The sequence below is a fragment of the Sinocyclocheilus grahami genome, unplaced genomic scaffold (assembly GCF_001515645.1).
Source record: "Sinocyclocheilus grahami isolate Dianchi unplaced genomic scaffold, SAMN03320097.WGS_v1.1 scaffold207.1, whole genome shotgun sequence".
Classification (NCBI taxonomy): Eukaryota; Metazoa; Chordata; class Actinopteri; order Cypriniformes; family Cyprinidae; genus Sinocyclocheilus; species Sinocyclocheilus grahami.
This window is the reverse complement of record NW_015505386.1, coordinates 1,501,454-1,528,033: the sequence shown is the minus strand read 5'-3', so window position 1 is coordinate 1,528,033 and position 26,580 is coordinate 1,501,454. Positions and strand designations below refer to the sequence as shown.

The 26,580-nt window shown below is 39.6% G+C and overlaps 1 protein-coding gene across 1 annotated transcript in view; it reads left to right on the top strand.

The window, feature by feature from the left end:
* The window catches only part of LOC107595687 (netrin receptor UNC5D-like), a 220,115-nt gene that overhangs the window by 133,140 nt on the left and 60,395 nt on the right, over positions 1-26,580 (top strand). Inside the window, exons 2-4 of the mRNA XM_016286179.1 lie at positions 5,829-6,029; positions 19,656-19,799; positions 20,687-20,790. Coding sequence (XP_016141665.1) covers positions 5,829-6,029; positions 19,656-19,799; positions 20,687-20,790 — 449 coding nt within the window. The remainder of the gene's footprint in view (positions 1-5,828; positions 6,030-19,655; positions 19,800-20,686; positions 20,791-26,580) is intronic.

Sequence of the window (26,580 nt, the reverse complement as noted above, 5' to 3'; positions counted from 1 at the left end):
TTATTATTATTATGTTGAAAACAGCTGAGTAGACTTTTTCAGGTTTCTTTGATTAATAGAAAGTTCAGAAGAACAGCATTTATCTGAAATACAATTTTTTTTGTAACATTATAAATGTCTTTATCGTCACTTTTGATCAATTTAAAGCATCCTTGCTAAATAAAAGTATTAATTTCTATTATTTCCCAAAAAAATAAAAATAAAATAAAAAATAAAATAAAAATACTGACTCCAAGCTTTTGAATGTTATATGTATAATGTTACAAAAGCTTTTTATTTCAGATAAATGCTGATCTTTGGATCTTTCTTACTGTTCAAAAAATTTTGACTGGTAGTGTATGTATGTAGCCTATGTATCACACTCATATCACATCTTGTTTTGGATAAGAATAAAATGTCAGGTCCGACAATATCGTGTCTTTTTTTTATTTAAATCTAGCTTTATTCGCATTGGCCCATGGAAACCTCTATGAATACACTTGACTTGACTTGGCTAAAAAAATTGCGGGGGACGAATTTACATTTTATTAAAAAAAAAAAACATTCTGTTGGCCCTTAAGTGCGTCGGCCCACCGGGAAAATGCCCGGTATGCCCGATTACCAATCCAGCCCTGATCAAGAACTAACACTACGTAACAAAAACACCACCACAGAAACAAACACAAAAAACCCAACTGCCAGGTTTCCTTGAAATGCACGACAGCAGATGCTTAAAAATATAATTCAGTCATAGTTCATCATAGTTCATACAGTCTGATGCCACAGGCAAGCCGTTTTGACTTGCGTCATATTTTTTGTGTAAAGAACATAGTAAAACTTTTTTATTCTCTGGAGAACCATACCAAAAATGAACATTCTACAAGTGTCAAATGCAATTTTATATTTTGATTAAATTGTAAATAAAAATGATTCACCAGTTGTCCAGTAATTTTACTGGACACAACAATATAACGTTGTGTAGATCAAATTTTAAGAATGATAGTCAGACTTTCGCTGATTTCGTTAATTTCAGCAATTCAAAGCAAACTTTCTAGTAAAAAAAACAACCAAGTGTTTTTTTAATATCTCAGTTATGAAAAATGATGATGATGATGATTATTATTATTTGTCGTAAAAGTATAATTGTTAAAATTACGATTTTTCTTCTTCATCTTCTACTTCTTTGTGTATGTGGATAAAAAAAATTTATAAATAATTTTACATTTTAATTGTTGTTATTATTTATTTATTTTAATTAAATGTATTTACTTTTTTATTAATTGTTTTGTTTGTGGGAAAAATTATTTATATGATATTATATTTGACTTAAATGTTTGACAGCTTTAACCTGACTTTTTTGGTCTTTAGTCCATGTCTTTTAAATTTGGCATAAAATAATACACTTCTTAGCATATATGCATTTTTTCCCCTGGCTAAATGGACCAAAACAAGGTCTATAACAAGTCTATATTTTCATTCCAAGCAAGCTGGATTGTTTTGCATGCGTGTTCTTAAGTGTGCATTTCTTGTTTGTGTGTGAGTGTGCATGACTTTAATAAACTTCATTTTCTGTCAGGAACAAATGGTCCTAAACTCCCAACCGCAGTTATACGAATCATTCTGCATACAGAAGTGACTTAAACAACGTCCACAAGTAGCTCTTCTGCTGCTGTGTGAAAGGCAGAATTACCCCCCCCCCACACACACACACACACATTCTCTCTTTCCTTTCATCTGCGGTTCAGTCTGATGACTATTTTTCCCTTTCATCAGACTGCCATCATGTCAAGCACTCCTGAACATCTGTGATGGTGGCTGGATAAAAGCATGTGGTGTGCGAGTCCAAATGTGCGCAATTGTTAGTGTGCTTGTGTTTGAACGTGTTGCGATTTGTGTATTTGCTTGTAAATGTGAATACATTTGTTTGTGGGCGTGCAAAAATAGCATTAGCACACATTACAGTATGGAACTGCATGGTCCAATATGTTTGTGCGTGTTTGCGAATATGGATGTTCACACTCCTACCTGGTGCTCTGTGTGTAGGAGTGTTCATTCTAAAAACAAGCATATCATGTCCATGAGCACAAAGCTTAAGATGATACAAACAAGACACTGTGCCGTTAATTCTCTTATAGAAAATAATGTGTGTTCTGGAATGAAAAGGAACGGAGGAGGAAGATGGAGAGAGAGCCATTGGAATCCTTTTAATTTCTCAATTATTTCTTCTAGACAGTATTATAAAAATTATAGATTCTTCTGCTACTTATACATACTTTTATTTTCCTACTGTGATTATGTTAATTTTATACTTTTATTATCAATATTAATATTTCAAAAGAAATATCAGTAATATGTCTGAATATTTTAATAGTAAAATATTAAGATTTCACTAAAACCCATCTTAATTATGTGATGTACAAATCATTTGGTCTTGAATGAATAAGACAGAAAATACAAAAAAAAAAAAAAAACTTTTTGGACATTTTGAAGGAAATCTCTTATTCTCACCAAGGCTGCATTTATTTGATAAAAAATTAAATAAAAACGATTATTACATTATAAGATAATTGTATATATATATATATGTGTGTGTGTGTGTGTGTGTGTGTGTGTGTGCGTTTTTGTGACAAATGAGGACATAAATTTGTATAATGACAAAGGTATGACATGGGTATTACAAGGAGAAGGTAACTTTTCAGGACATTACCCCATGTCCCCACTTTTCAAAACGCTTATAAATCACACAGAATGGAGTGTATTGAAAATCTGAAATAGCACAAAGCCTCCTGTAAGGGGTAGGTTTAGGGGTAGGGTTGGTAAAGGGCAATAGAATATATGGTCTGTACAGTATAAAAACCATTATGCCTATGTGATGTCCCCACTTTTCACAAATGTAAACCTGTGTGTGTGTGTGTGTGTGTGTGTGAATGTATGTATGTATGTAATGGCAATGCTAAATTTTCAGCATCATTACTCCAGTCTTCAGTGTCACGTGATCCTTCAGAAATCATTATAATATGCCGATTTGCTGCTCAGGAAATGTCTCATTATTATTAATGTTGAAAATAGTTTTGCTGCTTAATTTTTAATTTTAAAACATTTATTTAACAAAATGTTAAACTTTTTAACAGCATTTATTTGGAGAAAAAAAGCTTATAACAAAAATGCTGTCATTTTGATCAATTTACTGCATCCCTGCTAATTAGAAGTATGAAAAAAATACTTATAAAATACTGACCCCAAACTTAAATTGCTTAAATTAATTCCATATTGATTGAATTGTGAAAAATGGGCATTCCCTACTACAATGGAGAGACCTGCATTTGAGTTTACTTTCGATGAAGAATGACCTTGGAACATGGCCTACAACCAATTTCTGACCTAGATGTGGAGCCATATACCCAGGGTGTCACTTCTTTTCATCTGTTGCTGTTATTTCCATAATTTGTTTTGAATTAACCATTAACCATCATTAAATAATGCTTTAACTTTTGACATGATTTTAGAATAGGTTAAGTAGTTATTAGACTTTTGGTCAACATTATTAACCTAAAGGGAAAGTCATTTTAGTAGTGTAACATTTTGCTGAAAGATTACTAAGGTACAATTTTTTTAAGGAAATAACATGTACTGATGAAATGTTCATAGTAAGACCAGGAGTGTATATTAGGAAAATGTATGATGACTTTAAGTCTACTGAACTATGAAAGAAACACTTGAGTGATAAAACTGTCCTCTGGTGTGAGAGAGACAGGGAGAGAATGAGGTGTGCAAGGGCTGTGATTTTCTCAGCGTGAGCGGCACACGCAGGCATTTCTCTATTCATTCTAATCGGGATGAATCAGGTATGTTTGCCGGAGAATAACGCACCTGTGCACACACACACGTAAAGTTTCCCGGGGAAGGATTACAAGTCAACAGAAATCTCTATTATGCTTAAGATTCCAGTCAGGAGAAATCGTTTCCAAAATATCCCATCCAATTACGTCTGTGACAGTTTTATTAGAGAGGGAGAGTCTTAGAGTGTGTGTGTGTGTGTGTGTGTGTGTATACACATGCAGTGACAGAAAGAGAAATGGAGAGTGAGCACGAGAGAAACGTGAAGAGCGAGGGAGAGGAGTGCTTTATATCACTGTGTGCTTTGAATCACTATGGATATTTCAGCTCCTGTCACTCTTGTATGGCTTTTATCCACAAGACACTTTTAGACCCTAAATCTTCCTCCAAATATCCCTGTGTGAAATAGAATTTCACACCCGCATGTGGTCGATTTCATGGGGTATGTCAGAACAGTTTTCCGTTTTTTAATAGTTAGGGTATTATAGATTTACAGTACTTTTATTTTCTTTTGATACTTTATTTGACAGATACAATAGAGAGTTACAGAAAATTTTGTGAGAGAGAGAAAGAGAAGAGAAACACTTGAGGACACATTTATTTTTGTGTTTGTTACAGTATGTTTTGGTTGTTTTATATAAAATTTCATTTTTATTTTAGAATGATCATGAATTATGTAAAGATGTGAAATAAAAAAATATTGGTAACACTTTACAATAAGGTTACATATGTTTACCTTAGGTAACTACATTAGTTAACATGAACTAACAACAAAAAATACATTTAATAATCATTTAGTTGATTTGAATTAATTTAAATAATTCTTACATTTTTAATTAACTTTAAATAATTTTAATCTGATTTTAATTAACTAATTTCCTAATACATAGTACCTAGTTTAAATAAAAAAACTTTATTATTATTTAATGGGCCTGATATGACTAACAGACTAACAGTCTTTTTCTTTTTGCATATCAAATAGATATGATATAAACTTTACTTGGGATTCCACAAAATCTGTCTAGTCCAGCTCTTGCTGTGATAGCAAATGCTCACAGATCCTGACTCAACTGTCACAAAGTAAATGTACCTTTTGTGGATTAACTCAGGTATAATTACCATATAGTGGCTGACAAATACCCATAAGCACAACTGTGACTATGCAAAGTGCCTCCATATTATTGTGCCTGCTTCAAATCCTTTTTCCAAACTTTTTTTGTCTTATACACAGCCCTATCCACAGGCTATAGGTACTCCCTCATTGACACAAATCAGAAATGTGTTCATGTTCCTTTTTAAATTAACCTACAATTTGTCATCCTAGGGTAGGGTTTGCTAAGAGTATTTATATTCAACATTTTTATCACTTCATCCTCCATCATAAGTTTATATTTCTACTGAGATCATTACAGTGAATGTGAGATGCATGGACACATGTGGTGCTGCCTTTTAGAACAGTCTAAAATAAGGTATTTTCAGAGGCAGCGTAATTAAGTTACCCACCTTTTGGAACAGCCTTTGCGTTGGCAAGCATAATGCTTTGCCTTAAAATGTTGCCTCCATTAGCAGCTCACTGGTTTTTGGAACAGAGCAAATAATGCCTGATTTAATGTGAAGCCACAGAGCCCAAAGGAGCTGTCAGTGGTCCTGAATATGCTTGTACTATTGAGTATCTACTGGCTGCTGTCCATGGTGGTGAAATCATCTGCAGGCACCTTCAGCTGCTTTAGGGCAATTTTCACTTTATCTCTCGGTGTCACCGGCTCATATGGTGCTCGTTTGAAAACGTCATCCAACCTGAGAGTGCTTTTGAAAGTGATTGACAGGCCAGTTAAAGAAGTGAGTAAGCTTGCTGTCAGGGAGCCCTAGCTGATGTGTCTGATTATAGGAACTCGCAGATAGGTAGCTGTCAGTCGAGCGGATTTGGCTGGTTAGACGTTTTTGCTTCATGTTGAATGAAACCGCGACTTTTCTTCTAGAGCCGACGGATAACTCCTGAATTTTTGTTGCAGGGTCACGTGATGGTCTCTCAGCGATGTCTGGAACACTGCCTCACTTCCTGCAGGAGCCCGATGATGCATACATTGTCAAAAGCAACCCCATCAAGCTACGTTGCCGTGCGCGGCCCGCCCTCCAGATCTTCTTTAAATGCAATGGGGAATGGGTCCATCAGAACCAACACACTTCTTTGGAGCACATTGAACTAGGAACAGGTAAATATGTGCTGTCCTTCTCTTTAAAGTAATATTTCGCCCCAAAATTAAAATTTGCTGAAATTTACTCACCCTCAGGCCATCTGAGATGTAGATGAGTTTGTTTGTTCAGAGGAACTATTGGTGAGCAAAAGATGCAATGCTAAATTTCTCCAAATCTGTTTTGATGAAGAAACAAACTACATCTTGGATGGCCTGAGGGTGAGTAAATTTACAGTAAATTTTCATTTTTGGGTGAACTATTCCTTTAATGCAACTTCTATCTGTAAAACACAAACATCCAGTAGTGCCTGATGGGAGAGTGGTGTCCAGAATGTCAAATTCTACAGCAGCAGACGTTCGGCTCAACTTCTCGCAGCTTTCATCTTTCAGTTCACTCTCCATCAAACATAGTGTGCTATCTGTAAGAGCTTGAAAGAGACTGATTGTTGCATTTAGTGTTTGCTGGTGCAGATTCTGACAGCTGAAAGGACTGATCTAGTGATGCAACCTAGTGAAATAACAAGCCCCCCACACACCCCCTGTCGGATCAGTACTTGACCCAGACGTGAATTGCTGCTTTATATTCAAAAACGTTTGAAAAGTAGCCTGGCTCATTTCAGGCTTGTTTTTACCATTTGTATTTCTTTCTTTCATCTTTATCTGTTATTGATAAAAGGGACAACTGTTAGCAGCTGAAAAATGTACAGATTTTGAATGCTACCTGTATTGAAAGCTTTAAAATAGACTGCTAGTGAAGACGAAATCCTCAAGCTGCTTATGCCAGATGATAGACCGGAAGTTATTTACTTCCGGTGGAGAGTTTATAGTATCAATGTGGATATTTCACACTTGATGTGAGGTGCTTCAGTCAATGTTATTGATTAATTGAAAGGACGGTTATGAATGAGGTCAGAAATATACTACTGTTGAAAGGTTTGGGGTGAGTACTTTTACTTACTTATATTGAAAGACATTAATACTTTTATTTAAGTAAGCACTGAAATGATCAATAATGACATTGAAGGCATTTATAATGTCACAAAATATTTCCTTTTTAAATAGATGCTGTTCCTTTGAACTTTCTATTAATCAAAGAATCCTGAAAATATTAAGCAGCTGTTTTCATCCATTTAAATAGTAATAGTAAGGATATTTTTTCCAGAAATGTGATACCGAAGACTGAACGATTTGCCATCACATGAACAAATTACATTTGAAACATTCAAATAGAAAACTGTTATTTTAAATTAAATATTTTACAATATTAATGTTTGTACTCTATTTTACTCAAACTTTTAAATGGTAGTGAATGTGGATAGATATTCATTCATACCAGCATAGTCAATAAGCAGAGTAAATGCTGTTAATTTTTTAATGCTTTATGAGAGATGCAAACAGAATCTGTTCTGAAACCAATTACTGACCTGTATGTGTGAAAGTGTTTTTGCAAACATCTCGAAGTTTGTTATTACTGTCATTAGGGCACATATTGTGCATTGTCATGTTTGGAGTATTTTGTCGCTACACTTGGGGATTTGGCCTCTGTTCTGTGTTGAGAAATTATTATTTGGATGAAAATGTGGTGATAAATTAGATTTCATGATGATCAAGTTTATAATAATAATTCTCAAAAATCTACCTTATTTGACTTTAATTTAAAAGAAAATACTCTACGTATGTGGGAACTTATAAATCACTTATTTTCTTCATAGAGCTTGCTGTTGTAATTATGCAAAATTTTTGCTGAAACAGGTCTTATGGTGCACTTATAATAAGGACAGTCTCCCTGGAGCTACATGGCTTTAAGTGACTTGCCGCAGGCACAGTAGTGCTTATAGATTAGCCCTTGTGGGGCTTAAGCCTACAGCCTTTTGGTTATCATCCTAGATCTTTAACCACTAGGCCACACCACCCCATTGTAAAGTAGAAAGAACCTACTGCTTACAAATCTAAGTAACATCAGCTCACATGCTGAAAGCCTCAAGGCTGATCTCGGATCATCTGCTAAAATAAACATCCACCTCAAATGTGATGTTGCATGCACCCAGGTTGCTATCTCAGCTTCCTCTTAGCACACTTACAGAGATCTTCTATCCATGCCCGGCATTGACCATTGAGTCTCAGCAGGTTGTTGTACTGCCTAATCATCTCTGTACATCTGTGAGGCTCCGTTGATTAGGACCGGGCTCCCTCAGTCCAGCACAGATACGCACCGATCGCATCTCTCCGGCGGCAAAGCCGATAAATCAAACTCGGAGAGCAGGAGCCGCGGTGTCCTTGGACTGCCTGCGTGCCTGCTTGGATTATTTGTCCTGCTGGGCTGAATGGAATCGCTCACGGATGGATGGTTGGTAAATCTGTCAGTACTTTTAAAATGGTGCACTTTTGTGAAGACTGGTAAAGACTGTAAAACCGCACTGCAGGACAGGACGAGGTTGATGCAGACAAACGGTGTCTTACAGATGTACATATACACATAAATAATCCAATTCTATCTGCCTGATGTTAGTAAAAACAGCTTTAGTATGTGAATCAGTTGCACCAGCGCTGGACCATGAAACAGTGTCGTTTACGGCACTGTAAATATCACGCAGGGTTTGTTTGTTTGTATCATTTTATGCATTTGTGTTTGGCTCTGATTCCAGAACAAAGAATCGCAGGCATTAATAGAGACATGAAAGGAAAGCTCCGGCTTTACCACCTCATGTTTGATGAACGCCGTCAGGAAGAGCGGCCAGCTTGCAGGTCTGTTTCAGAATTAGCCAGCTCTGTTTCCTTCCTGTGGCCAAACACACAGTCACAGCAGAGCTGGCTAACAGGACTGGACACCACTGCGATTCTCTGGCATATGAACAGAATCACGCACAAGCAGGACAGTATAATCACCTCCCAGCAACATCCACAGCCCTGTATGCTGCTAATGCAACACTGTTGTATTATAAACATGAGCTTTAAAATCTGGTTCTACAATTGCATTTTAAATATAGAGATGTCATAGGGATAGGTTTCCCAAAAATGAAAATTCTGTCATCATTTACTAACCCTCATGTCGTCCCAAACCTGTATGACCTGCCTCTTTCTTCTGTGGAACATAAAAAAAGGGGGTTGCATTGAATTGAAAACGCTATAGTATAAAGGCCCATTTGGAAGAGTGTTTTCCTAGGGTAATGTGTAAAGAACGTCTGCATGTCAATGGGGGCTCAGGTGTGTGACCTTGCAGACACACCTAAGGCGTTGGTGGTTCACTGTGCGGTCAGTGATTCATAATTCAGTTGTGATGAGAGTGCGAGTGTGTGCATCCAGTGCATTGTCACACATTTGTGCACCTGTGCTTGATAAAATGTGCTGGTTTGTTTTATAATTATGAGGCTTTTGTGCTGGCGCTTCATGAAAATGTATTTGAAAGGGCTCTTTGAGCTGCAGCGTCTGTCCTGTGAGGTGTCAGTTGCTCGTGTTGCCAGGGGTGATAATCATCATGGCTACAATTGATGGCAAATGACTAGGAATTGTTCACCCAAAAATGAAAATTCTGTCATTACTTACCAGTTGGCTGCTGTATTCAAAGTCTGTTAAAGTTGCATGACAGCTTTGTGTATAACAGACCAAAATTATGCCCTTATTCTCTGATAACTTCCCCTCAATTGAGTTGTCAGCTCAAGAACAGCTACTGGTGGGTTGAAGTTGGCAACCAGATCAGTGAACAAATGATTCCTTTGAATCAGTTCTTTTTAAGGAACCAGTTGATTTGGTTCACAAATCAGATTGAACATCAGCACCAATAGCCTTGTGGGCAGTGTGCCACCATATAGCGCCTTTGCGCTATGGGCGTCCTGAGTTCGAATCCTGGCTCGTGGACCTTTCTGGTCTCAACTCCCTCTCTCTCCCACTTCGCTTCCTGTCATTACTACTGTCCTATCAGAATAAAGGCAAAAACGCCAAAAAATAAATCTTTACAAATCAGACTGAACAATTTGTTCATGAATCAGACTATTCTAGAATTGGAAGTTGAATTGTTCAACTCATTGATTTATTGATTCAGTTACAGCGGTTCTCGAGTAAAATGTTTAATTTTGTGATTATTTACTATACAACTGCTGTTTTTTTTCCCTGTATGAGTAAGTGAGTTGAACTTGGGTCAATGAATGAATCATTTCATGAATCACTCACTTTTGAGTCAGGTTTTTTTGGTGAACTAGTTGAATCAGGTGAAAAATCAGACTGAAACGATCTGTTAATGAATCAGACTGAGTCATTCTCAAATTGGACTAATTCATTCTAGATTCATAAATTGAATTGTTTCATTTACTGATTCATTGATCCTGTTACAGTCAGGGATTGTCTTACTATTGGGAGAAGAGAGGGTTTGTATTACTTACTATTGGAGAAAGGGTAACGGTCAACTTGGATCATGTGTGCCTTAATAACTAATCACATTACAGCCTTGACGTCATTGAATTTCAATCAGAGTTGTGTGACACTCAGTCGCCATTTACAGATACCATAGGAATGAATGAGAAGTGCCACAAGCTGAATCCCACCTGTCGCAAAAAGTCAGTGGCTTCTCTTATAAAGTGCCATTTTTTCAGTGTAACCTCTAAAAATAGTTAAATCTAAAAGTATTGTTTAGTGTAAAACATGTTGAAGATTAGCAGATAGGATGTCAATTCATTAAATGATAAGCTGTTTCCTCTAAAAAAGCTGTTTATTCAGGGTAGTGAAGTGAAAGGTATTATGACTGAGTTGAATTTAAAAGAACCGACTCAAAAGAGTGATTCAATTCTTTATGAACCAGTTGCTCCTTTTCACAAATAAAATTGAGTGATTCAGTTGGGTAAACCTTTAATAAAACTCCACATCATTATACCTATTTTAGCCAAGAGCTGAAACTGTGTGTGTGTGTGTAGGCCTTGATATCTAAAAAAAAAAAAAAAAAGAAAGAAAAAATAAATTTTTTTTTTTTTTTAGATCACACAGGAAAGCTGTTTCCTCTAAAAAAGCTGTTTATTCAGGGTAGTGAAGTGAAAGGTATTATGACTGAGTTGAATTTAAAAGAACCGACTCAAAAGAGTGATTCAATTCTTTATGAACCAGTTGCTCCTTTTCACAAATAAAATTGAGTGATTCAGTTGGGTAAACCTTTAATAAAACTCCACATCATTATACCTATTTTAGCCAAGAGAGGAAACTGTGTGTGTGTGTGTAGGCCTTGATATCTAAAAAAAAAAAAAAAAAAGAATGAATGAATGAAATTTTATTTTATTTTAGACGCCACAGGAAGTGCCTCACCGGCCAAAGCTTAGCCTGTTGCCATGGCTATGGATATGGGCTGGAAGAGAGCAGGAGGGCAGGGCAGTGCAGAGCAACAGTAAGCCAGAGCAGTATAACCCCACTGCTCACTGATCAATACAGATCACACGGCTAAAGCCTCTGATCCTACTACCACAGAGAAAGAAATATAGACAGACTGAGAGCAAAAAAGAAAAGAAAGAGGAGGAGAGAATTATTAGGTGCGCAATAACGATAGAGATCTGCCAAAGGAGAGATTTAGGGAGTCGAATGGAGGGATGGGCAGAGAAGGATGGAGGGTGAGGGAGAAATGCAAGAAAAAAGGGTGACATTAAAGAGATTTATGGGGAATAGGATGAGAGGATGCAAGAAGTCTAGGAGGAAAAGAGTTAAAGGAGTAGTTTGCTCAAAAAGGAAACTTTATGTTGCGTCACGTCCTATATGACACACTTTCTTCAGTGAAACACAAAAGAAGATGTTTTGAAGAATGTTCACACATCATATTTTGATTAGTGGTTTTAAAGGTCATAAAAACCTTTTCAGAGCTTAAAAGTATTTAAAAAAGAGCAGCGCAAATCTGCTTTTGCGTTCCATCTAAAAAAGAAAGCCGAATAGGTTTGGATCGACATCAGGGTGAGTAAATTATATCAGAATTTAAATTTTTTTGGGTGAACAGTCTCTTTAAAAGGTCACTGAGTGGTGAATATCCAGTGGGCTGATGGATAAACAGGAGATAGATAAGAGAAGACACTTGGAAGGCAACTACAGAAGGAGGGAAACAGGGACACAGCAAGAGATGGAGGGTGAGATGGTCCTCACCTGCTGTTTGGCGACTGCAAGAGGGATCGACGTCCAGCATTCTGCATTAAGATCACAGCTAGCCTGCTGTGCTATATCATCTACCACCAACAGAGAAAGACTGACACAAGACAAGATGCATTGAGATCCAGGAAGGACAAAGAAGCTGGAGAAAAACAGAGGAGAGGGAGTTTGAAAGAGATGTAGGAATGCCCTTACGAATCCTCAGGGCTGAATGAGCTATACATGAACGTGCGAACAACAGCAAAAAAAGCTGTAGCTGCAATCCAGGATTATGAACAGTAACTGTTTAGACTTCTCACAGACTTGTTAACAAAAGGCTTTGATTCAGGATTAGCAGTTGCTCTCAAGTGTCAGTAGTGTCAGTCAAGACACTACCTAACATGTTCAGACTGTCTAAAAGGGCTTTTAGCACTTTTTTATAGTGAACAAAATGATCACAGTTTATAAATATAATAACGGCATTGTTAAAATGTGCTGGAAATGTTCAAAAAGTACTGAGACACACACTGTAATCATTTCACCAAGCCTTATATAGAAAACCAACAAATAAAATTAGCAGCACTTACTGTTTTCATGAACATTCAATAATAACATAAACATGAACAAAAAATGTTGGTTGGGTGACTCCCAACATAACATGTTCACATAGTTTTCACATAATTTTAGACCACATATGTGTTGTCAGTTCACTTCTTAGTGCTTAATCCTGGTTTATACACACATAGTTAGGTAATGTACGTGAGTAACAACTGCATTCTACATCTGAAATAACTCTTGAAAAATTCTGCATTTGCAGAAATTCTATGCAGTGTGTACAAAACCAAACTAAACAGCTAGTCATTAATGACATATTTAAACTAGTCTTTTTTGTATGTGCAGTGCAAGAAATCACAGAGTATGTTTTGACTCGTTAGTGTTGCCATATCTTGCTAGAAAAAAAGAAGAAGAACCCCATAATAAAATATAGAAACCTAACTGGATTACTTTATGAGCTGAGCACAAACAACAAGCCCAAAGACGTATAATAAGTGGACATGGCAACACTTCTAAACTTAAACAAAAAAGCCCAAGTTTTATCTATGAATGGGGAAATCCTGAAATCTCAAAAACTTGCTGAACTTGCAATTAATTTACATATTTCAAATCAGCAACAAAATCGGAAATGAACACCCCATACATTGTCACAAAACTATAATTTAGGGGATTCACTTATGTATTTAAATCCGGTTGTCACTCTTGAAACTTTACAGTGTGTACGTGACCTTAGAAAATTATTTAAAAAAATAATAAAACGTCTCAAATTTAAAAGAAATCACGCTAATCAAATATGATTTTAAGGATAATTAAAATATAAAGCTGCACTAACTGTTGGTAATTTTATCTTGGTTTATTGTCAAACTGGTAACCGTTTCATCCCTAGTCACGTCACACAAATACGGCTGTTATGCAATTTGAAACACTTTCCCAGATGTGGCACTGATAAACATCATTCGTCCATGCTGTCATCTGTGGTTTTTAATCCTTGAAGTGGCCCTATAACCTCACATACACACTGTGTGTCTACAGGATCAGAAGGCTCACAGGGATGGCACAGACCTCCGACTGCTTAAAGAGCTCAAAGCCAACAGTCGGACAATATTCACACATGCAAACACACAGCTGCAGCCCGACGGCTGCCAGCACTAGGAGAGGGATCAGATCTGTTGGTCTCTGCCAAGCCCTGGGAGAGCGAGGACACTTTGGACGCGGCATCACTGGACGTGCAGATCCAGACACTGAGACATTGTTACTGTTGTGAGATGCCGATTTAGTTCTCCAAATCTCTCCCAGAACTCTCCACTGCCACTCAGCAGCAAGCCACAAGCCAGATCCCAGCACCGACACACACACATACACACACACACCAGTCTCCAAATGCTGGAACAGGAAAAGAAAGGAAAAGAGGGATGAGGACCATGGGCGAGCAAAGCCGCCACTGACTCTCTCGGAGACTAGAGGCCCTCCAACTCTGAATCTGGCGTGAAAAGTACAGCAGGGATACAGACGAGAGCCTGCTTGGAAAGCAGAGAAGGAATACATTAATGTGTTGGGACAAGGAATTAGAGGATGAAGAAAAGAGAGGAAAATGAGGAAGTGGATTTTTTCTTTCTTGGATGGAAGCTTGGATAATTTCAAGGTCAACCACAGTATAATAGTAGCGTAATTTTATAGGTCTATCTATAGTATAGTACATATAGTATAGAGACAGTGTGTGTGTGTGTGTGTATATATACACACACACTCTATACTATACATGTCACATCACGATGTGTGGAGGCAGGCAGGATGACGAGGATGACAGGGATTCCAATAATGACTTTTAATGTAGACACAACAAGGCAGATTCAGGTAGGTGAGACACACACACTCGGGGTAACATTCACAATAACCGACAAACTAGAATACAAGAGACAGGAATAGATATAGGGCAGATAACGAGGGGCAGGCAGGTGAGCACAATGAGGTGATTAACTAATAATTAGTACGGGCTAAACCAACAAAAGGGGAAGAAACCACAATAAACAGTCCACAAGGGCGTTACATTACTCCCCCCTCCCGGAAGGTGCGTCCTCACACCGTAGAAACAGGGGTAGGGGCGGAGGGAGACTAGGATGTCACGGTCACGGTGTGTGGAGGCAGGCAGGATGACGAGGGTTCCAATAAAGATATTTAATGTAGGCACAACAAGGCAGATTCAGGTAGGTGAGACACACACACTCGGGGTAACATTCACAATAACCGACAAACTAGAATACAAGAGACAGGAATAGATATAGGGCAGATAACGAGGGGCAGGCAGGTGAGCACAATGAGGTGATTAACTAATAATTAGTACGGGCTAAACCAACAAAAGGGGAAGAAACCACAATAAACAGTCCACAAGGGCGTTACATTACTCCCCCCTCCCGGAAGGTGCGTCCTCACACCGTAGAAACAGGGGTAGGGGCGGAGGGAGACTAGGAGGAGGACAAAGCAGTGGATGTGAGATGGTGGCAGGGGAAGGCAAAGGGCTGGCAGGCAGACCAGACAGGTGGAGGTTCCGGTGGAGGACGGACTTCCAGGAGGAGGACGGCTAACAGAGTCCAGGGAGGTGACGATGGAGGGAGGAGCCAGGGAGACAACAGGAGGGAACTGGAGCAGGAGGAGGAGCCAGGTGGGACCCAGGCCACAGCCATAATAGCGGCCCATGGTGGAGCCGACGGAGGGAGGAGCCATGGAGGAGGAATAGCTGCCGACTCCAGGGGGGAGACCAACGGCGGCGGGGCAGGTGGAGGAGGAGCCCAAGGTGGATACGGAGAGCCAACGAGCCAGGGGGATGCCGAGGATCCGGGGGGCCAGGGTGGATTCCTGGGCTGAACTGGGGATCAGGAGCCCTTCCTGGGCTAAACTGGGGATCAGGAGCCCTTCCTGGGCTAAACTGGGGATCAGGAGCCCTTCCTGGGCTAAACTGGGGATCAGGAGCCCTTCCTGGGCTGAACAAAAAATCAGCTATACTTTACTTAGGGTCGGTTATTCTGTCATGTCACGGTGTGTGGAGGCAGGCAGGACGACAAGGATTCCAATAATGACTCTTAATGTAGACACAACAAGGCAGATTCAGGTAGGTAGGTAGGTAGGTCGCTCGCTCGCACGCACGCACAGGGTAACATTCACAATAACCGACAAACTAGAATACAAGAGACAGGAACAGATATAGGGCAGATAACGAGGGGCAGACAGGTGAGCACAATGAGGTGATTAACTAATTATTAGTATGGGCTAAACCAACAAAAGGGGAAGAAACCACAATAAACAGTCTACAGGGGCGTTACAATATATATATTTAGAATATTTTTATCTTTTATTTCTAATTTATTCCTTTTATTAATTTACTTTTAATGATTAAAACATTTCATTTTCATTTTCATTTTTTTTATTTTGCAGTTTACATATGAATTAGATGTGTTTTTCATCTCCATTTAATTAACAACAAATGTTTTTCAGCATTTTGGTATAACAATTATAACTTCTAATTACTATATATGAACCAAACTTTACATATTACTTTACTTATGTTATGAAACTACAGAATTGATGTAATATTTACTTCTTGATTTAATTCTCAAAAATCTATGTAACTTTCAGCAGTATTTTAATGAAAACATTTTTTCAGACAATAATACAACATGTGCATAAAAACTTGTGCTTCAATATTCATTTTTTTACAGAAAAGAATATGTAATAATCCTGAATGTGTGTACTTAATATATACATAATATGTAACAACATAGTTGAGCCAAAAACAACTCTCTTACTATCATAATTTCCAGAGAACATTGAACATTGAGAGCACTGGAATGTTGACATTGCGTAAGCCTGACTGCTTGTCAAACATAATGTTTTTAATATTGCATGAACTAATCAAATAAGACGTTCCCAGCGATGCATGTAATCACGAGAAGCAGAATTCCACTTAGAACCAGCACAGGATGCGAAAGAGCTCCGTTCCTGATGGATGCTTAGACATTTCAGCAGTTCATAGTTGGCACAGGGCTTGGCACAAGTTCAGGAATACAAGATGTCTGTGTGTTTACATGCACAATACGAAAAGAATAACCAAAACTCTCACAAGAAGCCAAGTGTGCATCAGAACCACTCCAGAGACTAATACAACAGGGTTTTGGAAGCGTCATAGATGTGTATCTGGGCTTCGTAGTTAATCCATGGCCTTAAGGTCTTTGGCAGCCATGACAGGATGTCACATTTGGTTGGTATGTGGGAGATTTTCTTCTGTCTACTCTAATGGATGCATCAGAAACAATAGGTTTACTATCACATATGCCAGGGTCTATGTGCTTCCTGTAAGGCCACACACAACACTGGCATTAACTCCAGCGCTCTCCATATGCCACACATTCATAATCGTTAGTCATGCTTAACTGTTTTCTACTTTCCTTTGTCTGTACACACACACACACTCTGTCTCTGTCCGGGGCCTGAAATGATGATTTATATGGTTTATTTAAAGTCAACGGTGCCTCCAGTGAAACAGTTTCCTCGGTAGCAGCACTTTGTCCGAGCAGTCACACACTCAAGCTTGTCATTTAGTTCCAAACTTGGCTTGGGCGTCTCGATTCCTCCGAGTATCTGTGGACGAGCGCTGGAAGATTCCAGTTTCTTGGCTGCATCCCCGGGGGCGGAATTGGATGCAACAGAATCTGTATCTGAGGTGGTGTGTACATATCTGCTTGCCAATAGCAATGAATTGAGAAAATGTACCAGCCATAAATATTTCTTACAGGCTATGATTCTGTACTTTATCTGTATATCTCTTTTTATATTTCATTTTATCTCTATATATCTGTCTCTTCGGATAAAAAACAAAAACAAATAATAAATACCTGTTTTCTATTTTAATATATTATAAAATATAACTACACAGAAATCTGTGTAGTTAAAAGTACTAAAAGAAGTATTCACATGACATTTACAGCTTGAAGTGACTGGCTCAAAGCATCCTGACAGCAGAACTGAGAGACAATGAGCAAAGATGGTTGAGCATTGCCAAGCAACTGCTATTGAGATAAATGGGAATGAACAGACATTATTCTCCTGGTATTAAAGACCTCCCTGATCTCTACAGGTTATCTCTACAAGTCACTTAGAGGTCTCATTTCCAGCATGTGTAACCCTGAATGCAGCTAAACAAGCATTTTCATTTCATATTATCCACAGCAGCCTTCATTGCAGGCCAAATATTCAGCACCGTCATATTATTCTGTGAATATACAGCTCTCCATCGCAACATTCAGCAGGGGAATTGTATTGGGCTGGTATCTAGAGCTGGTATGCTTTACTGAGGGTGTCTTTTCTCTTCCTTTTGGCACAGGAAGCTCAGTTTCTGTTCTGTCAGTTTTGTTCTATTCCCCACAGGCCTGTTTGAAAGATAATCATTCAGATTTAAAGGATTATAGATGCTTAGAGTCCTGACCTGACTCAGTCTCCCTTTATTTAGCAATACCCTTTTCATTTCAAATCCTCTCTTTCTCTCTCTCTCCGTCTCTCTGCTTATATCTCACAGCCAAGCGTGCTTCTCGGACTGAGCAATTTTGAATTGATTTTCCATTGCTTACCTTAATATCATTAAAGATGAGTCTCATTTTCTCTCAGCAGAGCAAATACACCCACAGAGACCCGCACGGAGGCTCGCATTAACGCTGCCGTCTGCGACAGAGTTTCATAGTTGTAATTCTCCCTCCGCTAACCCTTAACATAATTGTGTCTCTAATTCACAGTGCGGTTTCATTTAAAACTGTTTTCACTTTTGTAACCATTAACTCGCTCTCATATTTCAGGTCTCTCTTTTGGCTCGACACTCACCATTGCCCTGGCTCGTATATTTTGGTTGCGTTTTGCAAAGCTTTCTGGGCATTGGCTGTGAGAAGAGTGTAATCCACCACCTCAAACGCCGCCTGCATAATTTAATGTTTGCTCGGCACGACAACAGTACTAAAATTAGGCTTATGACAGGAAGAATACATTATATACAGCAGCCTGGGAAGAGAGCAGCATGGTTGGAGAGGAGCCTGGGAATGCTTTTAAAAACTCCCTCATATTCTCTATAGGAAGATGTGCATTATTCTTTCATAATTCCTATAATCCTGCTTTCTGACTCATACCATTTGCGCTATTTAATCTGTTACTACCTGGTCGTGGTTCTTGCAAGAACCACAAGGGTTTGGTAAGTTCATTAAACACAAACTAGGCCCAAATGGTCTTATGCAATATTGGAATTAGAAGCAAATGAACATTAGAGCGTTACGATAGATGTGTGGTAAAAGCAGCGCTGTTTATTTGGAGCACCAGCCCTCTAGGGAATATGGCTTAACTGGCTTTTAATTTTAGTGTCTTCTATTTGTTTAACTCCATTTAAAGCTACTTTGAAACTTTTCATGCAGTAAGCTTTTTGTAGCTTAGGGTTCAATTACATTTAAACGTATACTATTTGATGATTTATTTTTATGAATCAATCAGATCCGTATGTACTGTATAAGGGACAAAACATTGGGAATCTCAATTAGAGTGAAATTAAATGTGCATAGAAAAATGTAGACTTAATGCACAGATAAAGCTAGAAAATCATTTAGTCAAAAATAGGGGTGAACAACAGTTTAACTCAATATTTTGCTTCAAAAATGTCTCACAGAGCCTTGAATCAGTGAATTGTAAGAGAGAGAGAAACGTTTAGAACGCTTTTGATTATTCAGTTCACTGTGCAAACATTGTGATATAAAAACATTTAAACAGGTTACACTGCTGCTTTTGGAAACAGTAGCTCATTACTGGAAACGCTGCATTGTTTTGGGAACAGCTGAGCTGCTGCAAAATGCAGTTAAGTTTATAGCATCGCTACCTTTAGTTAGTACTGATTTGCAAAGACTGTGGCCCTTATAAAATGTGGATCGTGTCTCTTTTTTTATTTTGGTCTTAGCCTTTCCATTTTTTCTTTTCATGCAGGGCTGAAGATCCGTGAAGTGATGATAAATGTGTCCAGACAGCAGGTGGAGGACTTCCACGGACCGGAGGACTACTGGTGTCTGTGTGTGGCCTGGAGTCATCTGGGAACCTCCAAGAGTCGCAAAGCCACCGTCCGCATTGCATGTCAGTATAATCATAACCTGCTTTCTCATAAATAACTTTCCACTTTTGAATTCATATATATATATATATATATATATATATATATATATATAATTTTAATATTTATACGAAATAGCTAGGTTTTACAACAGCACCAAATGGAATTGCAAAAATACTGGAAATTACTTTTTAAATAGGTTTCGCAAACTCTTGTGCTACTGCAAACATAATTAGATAAAGCCAGAATTATTTTATTATTATTTATATACAATTATGGTAATGAAAACAGACAAAGTTGGCACACCTAGGCTCCAAAAAATTTTTTTTATAACAGACCATCACACAGCTGACGTTTTGAGGACGCAGGCTCTTTATCAGGCAATATAATTATGGTATTAATTAACATTTTGAATTAGCTTTTTTATTTCAAATTTTCATTGCAATTGTAATTTTAGAAATATTTTTATTTAGTTTGAATTTGTATTAAACTTTACATTTCTAATTATTTCAATTACCTTTTTTTCTTTTTTTTCAAATTAACATTCTTTTTTCAAATGAATGTTTTTTCTTTTCTTTTTCTTTTTAGTTACACTAGATAGTACCACCCTTAAAAATGCCATTATTTGAACCCTATTAGCTCATGACATTAGTTGAACTATAAGAGAATTTGACTGTAGAAGCCATTTTATGCTAATGCCAGTAGTGAGATGCTAAAATTGTTTGCGTTAACATTTATGTATGGCGTATCAGTTTTGGCCTTACTTTTAGTTGTACTGGGAGGAAGAATATATTAATGTTGAATCACATTGGAATCATCATTCAAATTGTTTTTAACAAAAAATATCTACTTGATTTTGCTAGTAATGTAGAAGCTACATGCTACAAGTGTCCTTTGTGTTTCCATATAGACCTACGAAAGAACTTCGAACAGGAACCGCAGGGGATGGAGGTGCCGATCAATGGCATGATCGTTCTCCACTGCCGCCCACCCGAGGGAGTGCCTGCAGCTGAGGTGAGTGGGTCACAGCTCCCTCTACTTGTCTGGATGTGTGTGTTCAATCAATTGGAATGTTTGTGTCTTGCCTTATAGGCATTTGATGAGCGTGCTTTCCCTGTGAATTAGGAATGAGTGGAGTTGTATTTACGAGCGAGTACCGGTGTGTGCATTATCATTACCGTAGTCGGGGTTCTGGAACGGTGATATATTCAAAAGTGTATTTGCATGCTCAGCGCAGGATCTGCAGTGCATATACATGTGTCTGTTGATTTTTTCTGTTTTTTTTTTAGCAAGCACCTTCTCATTACATTAACTTAGGGGATGTTTGTGTCTCTTTTAAGAACTCTCTCCTTTCCATCTATATTTTTTCCTTAAATACAGTATGTCCTGAATAATATGTGTTTTCCGAAACAAGAACTGCCCCATGCTGCTCAGATCCAGCAAGAGATAAAAGATTTAGCTCAAATGGACAGTTTGTGTTACCTCGTCTTCCACTTGCTGGGTCACTCGCAAGGCCTTTTCTTTTATATGCATGAAAGCCAGTTCAAAGATGAACACAGACTTTGAATAATGCAGAGCAAATCTCATCCTAACCCTCTGAACTGCTGTCCACTGTCCTAAGAAAACTAATTCTCCTGGGAACAGGGTTGCAGTGTGAAGCAGCAGTTGGGCTATCTATCTATCCATCCATCCATCCATAACTTTGGAATCTGCATTCTAGTTTGCAGCAAGAAGTGATACTGAATTCTGTGAGTGTCAAAGGAATGTTCTGAGAAACCACTCTCAGGTTCATCTCAGTGACTCCAAGTGCATAAAATCGAACCTCCTACAGAGTTTTGTGACAGGCTTAGGAGGATATCCATGTGCTTAGTCGAAATCAAACTGGCAATTGCTTCTCATAAACCCAGTGTCATATTATTATCATCCCCACATTCTAGTGAGATGATAAGTGATACCGCTGCGTCTGCCTCTCTGAGGCTGCTGACAGATTACTTGTTTTTTTGTTTTATTTTTTGTCACTCTGTGTTCTTTGTAGTAGTTTCAGAACAAGCTATACTTAAACTAGGCCACCGCATTTCAACATCAGCTTAAAAAAACCCAACATATCAACTCGTTCCATCTGTCATGTTGGAAACGGATCCAAAATGGCTGTATGGTGAACTGCCGTCTGTGATCTGGAGGGAAGCAGCCTGCACCATCACTACAGCTAATCAATAGTTACCAGAGCCAACATGGTGCTGCTGCTGAAAAGGATAGTCAGGCTTAGGCGATGTTTGAGACGGAGCCAAGATCCGGGTCCAGAGGTCTCTGTGCCAGAAGGGTTTGTCGCTGGAGATTTCAGGTTGGCAGCTGAACACTCCCTCTGTAATCATTGCTGCTCAAAGTCTAAAGGTCAAGCCGAAGAACTCTGCCACCGGTAGACATATGAGCCAAGATGGCTCCCCCGTTGGCTGGCTGATACCATCTTTGGATGGGACACAAGTCTGGCTGAGACTGGAAATTGATCAAGGGCTCGGAGAGCGTTGGCAGGTCACGGCTGACACGCCACCTCTGCGCTTCACGCGGGTTAATTATTTTGCTCTCGATTCTGGCAGTGAAACGTGAAAACTTGATTAAATCGCTTGTATTTGAGTTTTTTTCTTTTTTCTAAAGACATTTGCGAAAGGTCACAAGCTCGTAACAATTTTGTCATTGTTTATTCTGGCATATGTCATCCTTGTCCTTTGTTTGTTCCCCGCTTGAATGGAAACCTGTTTAGAAAATATCATTTCCCTGGAGCTATAAGATCATCCCTGTCGAATAATGAACGTAACATAATTAAAACAATTACACCAACAAGGAAATGAAAGTGCGATATTAACTGTCAAAGTAAAGTTCATACAGATTACTCACAGCTAAGATGGGAGAAAAAAAGGCTCTCAATAACTTTGAGAGACCCGACCGATCATTAAGCCCATATTAACTTCACAATCCTCATCCAGCGACGCAATTAATCATTCAGTCTGATGAAGCAAAGTCATTTAAAGTGCTTAAAATGTAATTATTCAGAAATAAACATGGCACGGCCCGCGCTGTCAAGAGTAGAATGAGAAGGAAGGACACGTCCGGCCCGTTCTATCCTCACATCCGAAATAGTGAAGTTGGATTTGGAAAGTTCATTTCTTTAATGCGATTCGGTGAAAGTCACCGTAGCGTTTGTAAGGAGCCGTGGACTTGATTGAAGCAAAGTGATGCAAAGGGACATTAATGAAACTGGAACTTAATTGAGTAGGATGGAGCAAACCCGGACTAGACCTCCTTTTGTAATTGCCTTCTTGTCACTTTCACTTTCCGACTAAATGAATGTAAATCTAAAGGGTGATTTTTGCCCAGAATGACGATGTTATGAGGTGTTGTATCCGTTTCAGGGCTAATTGGATTGACCTGTTAGGGACATGCCACATTCAGTTTTGAGAATGAGCCTGTTTTTTGGGCGTAGCCACCCGGAAAGATGGTCCGTGTTGTTGGCTTCTGGAACGTCTCAACATAATAACATGATTAACTGCAGTATGTAACTCCTTAAAAGTGAAACGGGGGGGGGGGGGGGGGGGGGGGGGTGTTCTCACTTTTTAAAAAATTTGTCTTAGTCAAAGTTTTTTCTTGACAAAAATGTAGTCAATATCAACAAGTTAATACATTTTAGTCTATTTGGAATGAAATGGTTTGTACTTTCAACCAAAAAAAAAATTTAATAAATGTATAAAATGTAATAATTTAAACAAGTATTTAACATCATAAATGATTGTAGCATATGAGTTTACTGATGTATTAGCGATTTTTTAGATGTTACTGTGTTGTGAGTTTAGAGACTTTTTAAAGATATCTTAGAATGTTCCGACTATTATGTAACTTAGGTAAAATTGATCTATGAATTCACATCACGGTTTTGTTGTTGTTGTTCTTTTTAGTGTGTGTGTGTGGGCACTTTTATATGTTGCAGTTGTTTTAACTACTTGTCAAAACATTATGTATAGATTTTGTTTTACACTATTTATTTTTACACTACTTCTAAACAATTTCTTCTGTGGAACACAAAAGAAGATATTTTAAACAACGTTTCAACTATTTTTGACCACATAATAAAAGGTAATGGGGTCCAAAACAACACTGGATCTTTTTGACATTCATTGCAAAATAAAAATAAAATTTTCTGTAGTATGTAGGATAGATAAAATAGCTATGAATGTAGCCCTAGCAAGACAATGGAGATGGCCATTTTATTTCAAATATATTATTGTAACAGATCGGCCAGGCTCCGCCACCACCCAATCACAACGATCCCTCTCACCTGAGCTCTGAGCACCCGCACCTGTCACCAATCAAGCACCTCATTACCAGCCTGCATAAAAGCACACACCTCAGACACCCTCACTGTCCGGTCTCGTATACACATAGAGGACTCAATGACTTTGCTACTGATTACCTTTGAATACTTCTTGCATTACTTACCTCCTGTGTTCCTCCTAGTGTCTCCTCGTCTCCAAGTGTCTCCTGTATCTCCTAGTTCCCGGATCGCTGAGGTGTGTGCTTCCCCCGGATACCTTCCAGCCTCAATCAAGCAAAAGACTCGGATTACTCCACTCTCCATATCCTCTGCACTCTCTCATGGACCTTTCCCTCACCCTCACTTCCTCCGGACTCAACACCAGTACTCACTGTGACCAAATAAACTTTTGTATAAAACTAACCTGTTGTGTCAAACTTCTTCCGTAACAGAAAGACCGGACCAACACCGACGGCACAGATGAGTCACCCCGATCCTTTCCAGGAGCTCGTAGACTCGCTACGGCGAGTGCTACGAAATCCACCGGCACCGCCGCCATCACCACCCATCACCTCATCCATCCTAACCAGCACTTCTTTGCATACCATCATCGCTAGTCCCATGGCTCAACTGGCGCCCTACTCTGGTTCGGCGGAGGAGTGCAACGGATTCCTCCTCCAGTGCAATCTCCCCTTTAAGATGCACCTGCTCTCATATCCCACCGACACAGAACCAGCACCAGAACCCATGATCGTGGAAAAGCAACGATTATCGTCCGCTGAGCGGCAGAAAAGGCTGACCCGGGGTCTCTGTTTGTACTGTGGAGCTCCAAGGCATATGATTTTGGCATGCCCCCTGCGTCCCCCACATCCCGTGGTGAGTGTGATTCAACCTGATATTATTCAGATGGAGCCCCTCACTACCTGTGTAATGCTTACTGCCTCTGATGTCTCTATTTCAGTATCAGCCCTTATCGACTCCGGGTCAGCAGGAAACTTCATCTCCCGCGACCTCTGCCGCCAGCTCAAATTACAGGCTACCGCCACTGAAACAGTTTACCAAGTCCAGTCGATAACTGGAACGCCACTATGCCGTAGACATGTTCGCTATCGCGTGGGACCCATCACTCTTCGTCTGGGCCTTCTTCACTCGGAGGACATTCATCTTCTGGTTCTGGAGGGGTCTACTGCGGACATCATCTTAGGGCACCCGAGGTTGGTAAAGCACAATCCCATTCTATCCTGGGAGAAGTCCTGAAGTGGGGCAAGGATTGCTTCCCCAGACTGCTTCCCCGGGACTGTCCCAAGTGCCCTTGAGCATCTCCGTGGGGCCACCATCTTCACTAAGTTGGACCTCCGCAGTGCTTATAACCTCATTCAAATACGGGAGGGGGATGAATGGAAGACTGCCTTTGTTACCCCTACTGGCCACTATGAGTATCTGGTCATGCCCTATGGACTTGTCAACACCCCCTCCATACTCCAAGACTTCATGCACGAGGTGCTCCGGGAGTTTCTCCATCAGTTCGTCATTGTATACATAGATGACATCCTCATCTACTCCCGGAGCCAGGCCGAACATCGCCAGCACGTTGCGGAGGTCCTCCAATGCCTGAGAGAACACCACCTATTCCTCAAGGCTGAAAAGTGCTCCTTCCACCAGCCCACAGTGCAATTCCTGGGGTATAACCTTGACCATACCAGTATCCAGATGGACGAGGGGAAGGTGGAAGCTATAACCTCCTGGCCAGAACCCACCACGATTAAAGAGCTCCAACGATTCCTGGGATTTGCCAATTTTTACCGTCGCTTCATTCTTGGCTACAGCAGGATCACCAGCCCCCTCACCAACTTACTCCGAGGGAAACCCAAGTCTCTGTCGTGGACTCCCGCGGCCTTAGAAGCCTTCTCTCTCAAGAGAGCCTTCAGTAGCGCCCCACTCCTAGACCATCCAGATCCCGACCTCCCATTCGTTGTGGAAGTGGATGCCTCCACTACAGGGGTGGGGGCAGTGCTGTCCCAACAGCAGGGGAACCCAGCCAGACTCCACCCATGTGCCTTCTACTCACGGAAGCTCAGCCCGGCGGAAATTAACTATGACATCGGCAACAGAGAACTCCGTGCCATCAAGCTGGCCCTAGAGGAGTGGATGCATTGGCTGGAGGGGGCAGCCCATCCATTTACCGTACTGACCGACCACAAGAACCTCCAATACCTTCGTGAGGCAAAACGGTTAAATCCCCGCCAGGCCCGATGGGCATTATTCTTTACGAGGTTCAATTTTACCATTACTTACTGCCCTGGTCCCAGAAACGTCAAGGCAGACGCCTTGTCGCGTATTCACAGTCACATAGAAGGCCCCGAAGAACCGGAAAGCATCATCCCACCTAAGATAATCATCAGTCCAGTCGAATGGAATTCCCCTCTAGTGGCCTCCAACACAGCTCCTAACAATCTGCCGGGCTGTCCTCCAGGATGTCACTACGTACCACGGACACAGCG